This window comes from Dufourea novaeangliae, unplaced genomic scaffold, assembly GCF_001272555.1.
Source record: "Dufourea novaeangliae isolate 0120121106 unplaced genomic scaffold, ASM127255v1 scaffold162, whole genome shotgun sequence".
Taxonomy (NCBI): domain Eukaryota; kingdom Metazoa; phylum Arthropoda; class Insecta; order Hymenoptera; family Halictidae; genus Dufourea; species Dufourea novaeangliae.
In genome coordinates this window covers 1,426,816-1,438,923 of record NW_015374046.1, presented here as the reverse complement: position 1 = coordinate 1,438,923, position 12,108 = coordinate 1,426,816, and the positions used below count along the sequence as shown (strand labels likewise).

General features: G+C 33.6%; 1 protein-coding gene across 1 annotated transcript; it reads right to left on the bottom strand.

Moving 5' to 3' along the window:
* Positions 1 to 1,848: 1,848 nt before the first annotated feature.
* LOC107189675 (neuropeptide-like protein 32) lies at positions 1,849 to 7,985 on the bottom strand. The gene is made up of 3 exons (XM_015578259.1): positions 7,965 to 7,985; positions 6,435 to 6,559; positions 1,849 to 1,963 (listed from the first exon to the last, which is right to left on the bottom strand). The coding sequence occupies exons 1-3, from the start codon at positions 7,983 to 7,985 to the stop codon at positions 1,849 to 1,851; spliced, it is 261 nt and encodes an 86-aa protein (XP_015433745.1).
* Between the last annotated feature and the right edge of the window lie 4,123 nt (positions 7,986 to 12,108).

The following is a 12,108-nucleotide window of genomic DNA, read 5'->3' as shown; positions in this document are numbered from 1 at the left end:
TAAGGGGAGCCGCAGGAAGCTGTTCAGCCGCCATGAGAGGGACGACTAGTAGTGCCATCTATGCCGTACCAATTTCTTGCGGAACATAGTTTAAATTTGATCATTCGTGCTTACATTTTTATAACAATTTTTCGCCTTCAAATATAATATTTTCATTACTTTACTTGGAACTACAATAATATACATAACTATACACGTGAGTTTCTGTCCAATGGTTTCACACAATAGCGTCACCAGGATCATTACAAAGGACGCCACTCTGAATAATTATACTCTGCTGTAGAGGACACCATCAGTAGTCCCTCTCATAGTGGCCGAAAGCCGATCCTCCTTTCGTCTTTCGGCCTGCCCCCACAGAACTATGCACCGTCCTTCAGGTCCATGGGTTCGACGCCCAAAATTGGTGCCTAAAGTAAATGTCCCAGTGGTTGGATGTTTAAGGCGAAGATTGTGGTTATGACTTTTACATATTAAAATAATATAGATTGGCAAAAAAGTACATTCAATCGATAGAGCAGAACTTCTTCTTCCAGACAAGTCGTTATTAACAAAAATTCATGATAGTGTCCAATCGCCAGGACGTGTCCAACCACTGGGACATTTACCTTAGTCCAACAACTCGGTGCTCGGTTCGCTGTCCATATCAGCGGCATGTTCATTTCTTCGACGCGTGTCCGGCGCTCGTTCGGTGCTTATTCGGGACCGAGTGCTCAGATAAATACGCGGCTTAACTTGGATACAATTTTCTGACCGTTTCATTCGTTGGCATCTTGTTTATTCTGCAGACTGACAAAGAGAGATAATGTTTGGATGTGATAGAACTGTCGATACCGTTATAATTTATTATTAGCAAGTTCCCAGTCAGCCAAACCTGCACAGTCAAATTTTGCCCAATGCCTGTTATAAAGTTATGGCTACAGGTTTTATGCAAGATTTGCTATAAACACCTTGCGCGCACATTGGCAGCAACATAGGCAACAACATATGCAGCAAATTGGTTTCCGCAAACCTTGTTTCGGTTTTGCCCTCAATTTGATATAGATCATGTTGCAAGACTTTTCGCCATTTTGCTTTGCTATGTTGTTAGCTAGCGTTGCTTACAAAACCCAAGTCAAATGCGGAAATAGATGGCTATGGTTTTTTAGACAACTTTTGTACTTTATTCCTGGCAATTTGCTCGGAATTTGTACACAACTGGTTATCAGTGTTTTTAGTTCATTCAATATAATCCGCCAACATTAAGTCTGCTTTTCAATTAAAATTAAGCTTTTTAAACTGGTATTTTAAAATTCCTGTTGATGGGATAAACAACAATTGAGCCCTTGAAAGTATTAATAGTATATGTACAATTTTTTTTTTAATTTTAGTTAACATGATATGTCTGGTATCATTAATAATTCAGCAGGGGACGTTGAGTATATTATCGTAACACGAGATTTTTTTAAATCCCTAAATGTGCCAATTGTTTCATTTATTGCCTCCTATAGAATTTGTTTTATATTATGTCTACCAATAATAGCACTTTTATAACCGCAAGATTAATAAATTCGAGAAAAATTAGAACCACGTTATTCTTCTTTCCCTTTCTTTATAAAAAAATATTTGAACCTTTTCATGTAGCAAACATTTTTAACTATTCTAAATAACGCTCCATACGTAGATAGAACATATTATACTCGGATAAACGAATAAAGTGGAAAAATGGAAAAAACGGTCTGCGATATTGCAGACAAATTACTTTTGTTTAAAAGTTATTTAATAATTGTGGAGAGACACGATATTACAAAAGTAGCAGTAGTTTACTGATTTTGGAATTTCCATAAGTGAATTTGGAAACTAGTTGCGTGTTCACCACCAACCACCTCTTCCATACCATCCTCTTCCTCCCCAACCACCTCCTCGCCAACCGCCCCATCCACCCCAGCCGCCGCTTTTCCAGCCATAGCGCCACGGTCTGGAATATCTTAAAACAGCATCAAGAAAGTGTAATTAATTAATAAATTAAAATATGCAATTTTCGTACTACATTCGACAAAATTGTTCTACAGAGGATGAGTCATTTAAATCGATCACCTCGAATATTTTCAAAATTGTTTAAAATAAAAGATATCTAAAATAAAAGTTGAATGGTTTTGGGGGGGAAAGTAATTTGATGTGAGTTTGTTTTTTGTAGGTGGGCGCGTGGATGATATCTATATGGAATGTTATATTTTTTAATGCAGTAGTCGATGGGGCTCGTCATTTCCTAGAAAAAGTATTAAACTATTTACGCTGAAAAACCATTGGTTCAGGAGATACATTAATTTCATAATTGTAAAGTGGTACTAGTAATACGACGTTAACCATTCAACATTTTGACCGAAACATTTTTCGATATCACCAACGGTTTCGTAGATATTCGAGGGGATCGATTTAAATGACTCATCCTGTATAAGCAACAAACATACACCCACATTCTGAGTCATCATATTTTTTAACTAAACAGGTTTTTATTTGTTATTGGGTTTATTCATATGTGTATATGTGTTTTACAATACAATTTCAAAAAGTTTTTTCAACAATATTTGATTCACCTTCATTTCTAAAACATGAGATGCACCATTATGCAAAAGAATCAACTCGCAAGTCAACCTTCCAGAGTTTTTTCGTTGATTTTAAATTTCTTTACTAAACGACACTCCTTTCTAGTCCAAAAAGTTGTAAAAAAGTAGAATTGAACGTGGTTAAACTAGTTTTTGTCACATCATAAATATTATATAAGACATACGACATTTCATATGCAACAATAGTAATAGTAGAAAACATATTCGTTTAAAAAACACGAAACTGTCTGAAATATATTGTTTTATATGTACATTGTTTCAAGTAGAAATATTTGGCATAAGATTTTTTAGAACATTTATCGAAAATTTACTGTACATAAAATGCAACTATCTACGTCCATACGGATAGATCGGCGGTTGTCGCGTCGTAGCTTTTGTCGTTCGTCTCCGTTGCACGAATGTCAACCGCGAACATATTAAGGACAATTTATATTATCCGCATAAACACGGAACATATCCGATCAGACAAGTATTCGTCAATGCATTTGAATATAGGTGTTTATAGGTACCGTATCGCATCGGCACAAATATGTACCGACATAACATAATAGAAACTATTTTTTTTTGTAACTGAAGTATAATGAACCTCCGTTAGGTGGTGCTGTAATTGTGGCATATTTACCGTCGAGTGACTTTCTGTTGATTGACTAATCAGATGTCACCGTCCGACGAACGTATAACATAAATACTCGTGTCTGTGTAGATGTTGCCGATACGGAACCGTTAAGGCAGGTCCAGCCACGTGTTTGCCCCGCGGGCGCGCGAGTTTTTGGGGTCACTGCCGAGGTGCCCCCTCGCGCTGCCCGTGGGGCAACCAGGGCCGAGGGGTGGTACCTGGAGACTGGTACTGGCCCATATGGAGGCAGTGTCGAGTGGTGACCCCTCGACGCTGTAGGTAGGAGGAGGAGTGACGGCAAGAAAGTCGTCCCAGGGGGGTGGGGGCAATCGCCACAGAAGAGCCCCTCCCTCATTTGAGGGGGGTGGGGCATGGGCGGGGTAGATCGCGGAAGTGTGCTTCGGCGTTCCCGCGGTAACGTTGCCTACGCGCTGCGATTGGTAACCAACGTTACCGCGGGAACTTAGCCGGCAGACTCGCGCTCAGATTGGTCGATGTTTTCCGTTAATATCTCGTTAACAAAGCCTCGAATAACAGTTTTGTCAAGGAAAAACTTGTTCCAAATCGCCTCACGAGTGTCCCATTTCAAGGACCTGCAACTTTTTTGTTACACCTTGTATACCTCGGCATTTTCTCCAAGTTTCCCGGCATTTTCAGTATCTTCCCCTATGTCGTGTATCTTTTTCTTTACACTGTCTATCCTTTTCTTTTTCGCCCTTCCTCAAGCTGACGCGAACCAACGGAACGGTCTTGTAAAACTTTTTCTAGATGAATAATTTGAGTGTTGTCAAAACGCATGGATTATTATTACACCCCAGTCACCTCATCATCAATCAACACCTCTTTAATGCCTTTCTTTACGAGAACAGATTAAAAATTTTCTACATTAAGTTTCAGCCACGCTGTGTTAGCCTTCACCAATAATTGCAGGGGAACGACTTCATGAATCGCGATGAATTTTGTCGATGGGCTAAACATCAGATCCAAAACAATTACTTATTTCTTAATACCGTATTATTTACTAATGAGGCAACATTCACAAATCACGGTAATGTTAATTTGCATAATATGCATTTATGGGCAGCAGAAAAGCAGGTTGAACACCAGAGACAATGGTCTGTGAATGTATGGTGCGGTATCACAGGTGATAAAATTATTGATCCTCGTGTTATCAATAGAAATTCGAATGGCAACATCTACGCTAATTTTATTAAGGATACATTGGGTCCTTTGTTAGAATAATTGCCTTTATTTACACGACAAACCATGTGGTATCAACATGATGGATGCCCAGCACATTATTCATTGATTGTGCAATATCGCGGCCAGCTCGTTCACCAGACTGTACACCTCTAGATTTCTTTCTATGGGGAACATTAACACGTTCACGCCGGCGCGGGCCACCGGTGGCCCGTATATACCCGTATTATAATCGGCCCCGGCGTGAACGTGTTAAAAGATAAAGTGTACAAAGAAGTACCAACTACACCACAATACATGCAACAGCGAATTATTGCAGCCTGTATGTCAATAAGTTATGACGTTATAAGACTTGCACGTCAATCAGTCATAAAAAGAATCTTGTGTTGCATTGATAGTGATGGTCATCATTTCGAACACCTACTATGATCTTATGTAATAGGTCGTTGAACTCGTTTTAAGCTCCTCTATTATTCTACGGAAACAAAAACATACCGATCCACTTTAAAAACAATAGAGGTGACCTTGAAATATCCAAAGTTCCTCCACCTGCAAAAAAACTATTCGCGCCCTCTGATGGCTTTCTTCGTACTGTGCAATTGTGGTTAAACAAATGTTTCTGTGAACCTTATAGTTTCGAAGATATCTGATATGGGAGTACTTATTGCCCCACTCTGCATAAGTGAATGACGAATATAGTAGCATAAATACTTAAAATTTTGTCTCTTTCTATTGTTCGGTATTTAAACAAATATAAATTGGCTTTCATATTCGGTGCCGTTACCCTATGCTTAATTATACATATTAATATGTAACATAATTCTGACACAAAATATTAAAGATAATAAATATTATTCATTGAAGCTAACTAAATAAGTAGCAAGTAACTAAGAAGTTTGGTCATTATTTCTGAATTTTATTATAACAAAAGTCTCCTTAAAACGAAGAAATAGGATGTAATAAAATAAGTATAACGAGCAATGTTAAACAATTTTCTCTTTGGGTTCGTAATATTGAACAATCATAAATTTAAAATCATTTTTTGGAATTCAAATAACTGGAGTTATAATAATTAAATTTTTTTATTTATCTGTCTCTCTCGTGTCGACTTCAGCCCTACCATAAGACTGTGTAGTCTATTGTATATGTCTATGTTGTCATTACTTTACTTTCCCCCGCTAGCATGATAGTACAATCCGCCATTTTTTATCGTTGAGGGATTTTGCTGATAATACCCAAAGACACTTAAATCCTAATGATCGTTAAAGAGTAATGATTTAACCGTAATATATTTCTTAATTTAAATTTAAAAACGTACACTATTATACATATTATAACTTAGCTCTTGTACGTCTCCTCTGCATTACAACAAAAATGTTCGGCAAATGCAATGTTTATATTATATGTTAAAACAATTACAATTGTACAAGGTGCAGCATTATTTGTGATAAAACTGAGAAAGAGGTAATTTTACGTGCAAAAACATATGGAAATAAACAATTCTGTGAAATTCGGACATGAAATGTATCGAATACGCTTGCAACCGAATGCAATTGTCTACTGTTAGTTCATCAGTGATTATTCCTGTTCGTATCGTTGCATACGAATATTCGCAGCGATATTGTATTACTTATTTCTCAGAATAATTTAATATAAATATATAAGTAAAATATATTAAAATCATTCCAGAACAGACAGCTTCTGTGTTCTTTACTAACAGTAGAAATAATGAATAGCAAGCCGACACATTAAGTAGTTATTAAATTGTACGTATAATTACCATATTTTCGAATACATTTTCTTAAAAATTATTCCATATATTCAATTTGTTTTTCGATTAAATCACGAATATGATTCACCTTGTACACAAAGAAATTTTCTTTCTTTACAATATTTAGATTCCTTTTCTACAAATTACCTATGAAGAGTTCGATTTTTGTAAAGTTTTATTTTCTTTTCATGATATCTTTCCATACGAGTTTTTGTAATTTATTAATTATTTTAGTAAGACGTACCCCCAAGAAGACGCATCAGCTTCTAAATCGTTGACATTGTCTGGGGACTGTTCGATTTCCATTTGAGCAGCATCTGGTGGACCTTCCAAAGATGCCACCAAAACGACCATCAACAGAAAAATAGCCTAAGCGTAAAAAAGTATACATTATTTTATTTGACTGAAAATTTTTATGTCAATCATCAGTATTATATAAAATTATACAATAAATATTTACATGTAGTATTAAACCAAAGAAATTTGATAGTGGTTAACTAAGTATTTAATTTAGGAAGTTTCCGAAAACACCTTTTCAGTCGCATGTGACTAAGAGACAAAAATTAATGATATATCAATCGATTGTTTAAAACCACTTCATGCAATTAATTTATTAATGGCTTTTTCCAAGCAACTAGGATTATTCTTTTATTAACTCAGTCATTATTAAGCGTGTAATAGAATAATTACTGGTAGTAACAATTTCTTAGAACTTAACAATGCGAAAAGTACGATTTTTCTGCTCTAAAGTTCAATTGACATTTGTACGCTTCGTAAAGATACAACACATTGACGTATAATTGCAACATTCTTCCGGAAAAATGAAAATTCGACAAAATTATGTGATTTCTCGCGAAAGTTTGTGAATACAAATCTTCAATCGTATTTTGTCAAGGAACCATGTTTTAGAAGTTAGGAGACACGAAATCTAAAAAATGTTTGCACTTCTTTAAACTTGGACAATATATTTTCCAAACAATTGGTATTGATTTAAATTTAACTATAATTTATGGTTGCATGAAATTTCTCAAGGATTGATAGTACACTCCATGAAGGCTAGTTTTTCAACATCAAAGTGTACAAAGTATTTCAGGTCGAGTAGTAAACCCACGCAGGAAGTGAGTAGAATATATAAGTCGAAAAACGGAATAAATTTCCTTTGTTTGAGGTTTCGTTGATGAGAAAATTGGATTTGAAAATATTTGTACTGCAATGAACAGACGCATTCGCAAAGTCTTATTCCAATGGTACTTTTCGAAATCACGACAAATTTTGAATATAAGAAAAATTCAGAGAACACCAAAATCACTAAGCCTTATGCTAAGCTTCATCCAGGCGAAGACATTCAGTTTCATAATTTCGCGGGACACTAGTGTTCTAAGGAACCTTGGTTAAGAACCACTGTCTTATTCTATTGCTTGCGTATCCAACAAATCTTCAAATTCGACATCACCCGAAAAAATTTTATTCCATTTTTTGACGTATTTTTTCTTATAAAATCACCTCCTGCCCGGTTACGTACACTACCCGACCAAAGACACCCTGTATAAACGTCGTTATACACCAATTTTATAATTATAAACATTAAAAAACGTAATTATATATAACTAAGTAGAAATATTTGTAATACAATCTTTTGAAAAATAGACCACTTTTGCAAAGCCTAAACATAGGGAAATCCTTTGGTACTCAAAGATAAGGGGATTTCAAACCTCCAACGCATACATGCGCAAATGATTGTTCTTGAAGAAATCATTGCAGATTGTTAACTCACCAAGTGCACTGGTCGCAGCATGTTGAGTGTGAGAACTGACTGAGATCTGATCGGTCAGAACAGGGCTTATATATGTCTTCAAGCACAAAAAATTACAAGGATACGCTGGGTTGGGACCACGCATCAACTTACGAATACATTAAAAAAACAGCATCAATAAATGCCAATTAATGTCAGTCGATAGTTGATATATAATATTAACATTTTAAAAAGTGGCTGCATCTTTAGTAATTAATTAGTATTGTTTTATTATTATTATTATTTGTAATTTTTTTCTTTATTATTTATACATAATTACTTGTCGTAGTATTACTTATTAGTAGATTGTCCAATTTATTTAACTTGAAGCCTCCCAGAAACCTTCAATTTTTATTTAATTCCAGTTTCTTTAAATTAGTCCACAAAAAGTTATATAGTTGGATGCGTAATATTTATTCAATTAGTCCTCTTAAATTTCGATGTTCTATTGAATACGTGTCTATGTATCGTATATACGTACCTATATACCAGAAGTTTTTGCCTATCTTAATCATGTCAAATCAGCCAGAAATAATTCATCTTATAAAAAAATTGGTTCAAATGAAAGTTACATAATTTCAAGAACGTCTTACGCGTCCGTAGATATGTACTTCATGTCTTTTATGCCATTTACGATGTAAAAGAAAAAGTATATTTACACACGCAGATCACTTATACTAAATACATTGAACAGAATAGCAAGTATGTAACGATAAATAATATATTGTTTGAATGTTATATATAATTGAAAAGAGGTAGAGTAATACTAATTTTTGTAACCCAATCTAAGAATCTATAAAATCACACTATCCATCAAATTAAAATTTTTTCTCTAATCTGGAATGTCCACTAAGTGATTATTGTACAGTTTCTCGACCCAAACACGAATCCGCAAGCAAAATTGCATCATCACCCTCAGTTTTTGAAAAACATGAATATTCGTAAAAATCCACGATTATAGGTAAAAATGAGTTATTACAGAAAACTAAAACGCTAGAAAGTTTAGTTTAGTCTTAAAAGACAGAGCAGTGTGTCCTCAATGTATCAGTGGATATAGTGATTACATTTCGCCGTTTTGGATAATTGTAAGTTCTCGTGGTATGTACTCAGACGTATCGAGTTTTCGAATAATTTGAAACTGAAGAATTTTAAACAAAGGCAGGGTCAATATATTAAGCGAGTACGCATGAGTTTTCAAGGCAGGCTGGTTACATTCCGGTTCTCTTGAAGCACAACACGTTTTCTTTTTAAGGGGTAGGTGTAAGGTTATAGGTATAACTATATTTATAGTATATATGCTCTTTTTCAATAGCGACTAAACATTATATTGTGAACCCCAGTGATTTGATTATCTAGGGATGCTTAGCCTCGTTCTACCAAATCGACAAGAAATAAACAAAACACTCGAAATGAGAAAGCAAAAATAATTACTATTCATATAATAAATATTATAAAAGAAGTTTTCTCCGTCTGTTTAATCATTTCTGAATATCATTGTATGTGATACACCCCAGTCAGTCAAACCTGCATAGCCAAATTTTATCCAATGCCTATTATAAAGTTATGGCCCACAAGTTTGATGCAAGATTTGCTATAACCAACTTTCGCGCACATTGGCAGCAACATAGGCAGCAAATGGGCAGCCCACATATGCAGCAAATTGCCTCACGCAGATTCTGTTCCGCTTTTGGCCCCAATTTGACACAGGTCATGTTGCAAGACTTGCTGCCAATTTGCTTTACCATTTTGTCAACTGGCGTTGCTTGCAAAACCCAAGCAAAATACGGATAACAGATGGCTATAGGATTTTAGACAACTTTTGTCATTATTTGCTGGCAATTTGATCAAAACTTGTACACAACTGGTTATCAGGGAATATTTATACAGGTATCCAAGAAATTATTATTCCAACAGACTTTTCAAATAGGTATATCGTTGAATTCGTCGTGAAATACTTAATAACCTGGCAATAATAAAAATAAGTAGTCCCATTTATAAAAATTACATTGCCATTACAATGTCTGTAAATAACAATTAAAAAAAATTCAAATATTCTATTAAGTTTGCTCCATGAAATCAAACAACTTTCATGTGAACCATTTTTTCGCATTTCTAATAGTTAGAGTTAGACAATGATAGCGTGTATACACTTAAACCGGGCATACTGTACATCATGATGTGCGCAAAAGCGGCTTCGAGGGAAAAATAAACGAAGACCTCAAGGTTGGACACTTTTCCTCATTGGAATTTATTACAAAGTATATTCGCATCAATTTTTAACCGTTTTAAAACGTAGTTTACGGTAAACATATTGGAATGTACCTATTAAAAAATGTACATCTTATTACTACTTAATGTTTCATTTAATTAAGTGTTATACTGAATATCTTATTAACACCTATTAATCTTATAACTTATTTATGTACAACTTATAATTATAATTCAGTAGTTTTTTCTATCATAAAGGATTCAATTTTGATGATCAATTAAAGCAAGACATCAATCAGTTTAACTGAAACATGTATACATATTTGTGTGATAAATAAAAAGCACTGAAAGTTTTGTCTAAAGTTTTCAGTTTTATCACTTAAATTATTTATTTTATAAAGAAGTTGTCACAATTTTTCTTCAACACTTTGAATATTTAATTTATGAAGTAACTGAACGCATATAATGCACGTACATACAACGCACTAGTTCGTAAATCCTTAACTGTTATACAGAAATCGAAACACAGTCTGGTATTTTCAAACAAATACAACACTCTAAGGAGACATCCTAAAGTGTATAGTGTGTATTTGGAAATTGGAATAAAAGATACAAATTCCGAATACATATTTACTGTAAAAAAAGGTACAAATAAATGATTCTTTCATCCAATTTATTAAATATTTTTTGCCAATTTCTATGATAATTTCTATTTACAATTTTATTACAAATTGATTTTTATTATATCAATATAATTTATTTTAAATGATATAATTACAATTATAATTGTAGTCCTATGGTTCCTTAGACAACTTTTGTCATTTATTGCTGAGAATTTGCTCGAAACCTGTACACAATTGGTTATCAAGGTTGATCAAAATAAAATAAAATATAATTCAGGGAAAATTACTAAATTATTATGGTAGATATTTTTATATAGAGATATATGAACAGAAGTACAACCTAAAAAAGGTACATTAAAAATTAGGAAGGTAAGGTAAATAAGGAAAAGTAAAATGTTCGATGAAGCGTAAAAACAAAACAGAAAAATCTTTCCTCTTCTGAGAAAACTGTTCCGATGAAATGGACAAAATCAAGAACTGAAAAACGACGAAGAAAACATGGGAAAAGAGAAAAAGTTAGAAGCTCTGAATAACAGCAGTTTGCTGGGAACGAAATAGTTTTAGAAACATGAAATAATGATGAAATCTGCACATTTTGTTAATTAAAAAATCCCTCGTTTAAATCAATAAATTTATTTATCTTAAAATATCATTTTTTAAATCCTAATTCTTAATACAAATAGGCACAAAGATTTATCATTCCATGTTTACAAGCGGATTGTTTACATAGCTTACAGTCACTATAAATGAATGAAAAAACAATTTGCAGTTAATAAGTAATTAGGAAATAAATATATATGGATATAAAACAAAGACTGTAAAGAATTTCAAAGTAATTGATAAATTCTTCTTTATGTATTTATTTATAAATAAGTAGCATATAATCTAAAAATAGTTATTGTACATTTTTCTAAAAATCATGATATTAATAAGATAAGGTATACAGGTAGCTATAACTATTCATGGGAGTATTTATGGGCATACCCCAAAATATAGAAATGTGTTTCAGGAACTTATTTTTAATTTATATGGTATTAATATTAGTTTTAAAACAGTTTTTTATAATAATATAAGTATTTTTATAATAAATAAAAATGTATAACACTAGTAATTTAGAAAACTGTAACATGAAAGTTCAGGATTAACAAGAACTACTCACTTGGCACTACGCGTTGGCGAATTAATACCGTCGAGCTCGTTGAAAGATGGTGTATAGTGATATGGTGTGATTTGAATAATTTAACACTGCTTTAAACACACCTAAAATTTAAGAGGGCCTCTTAGTGTGACGGGTG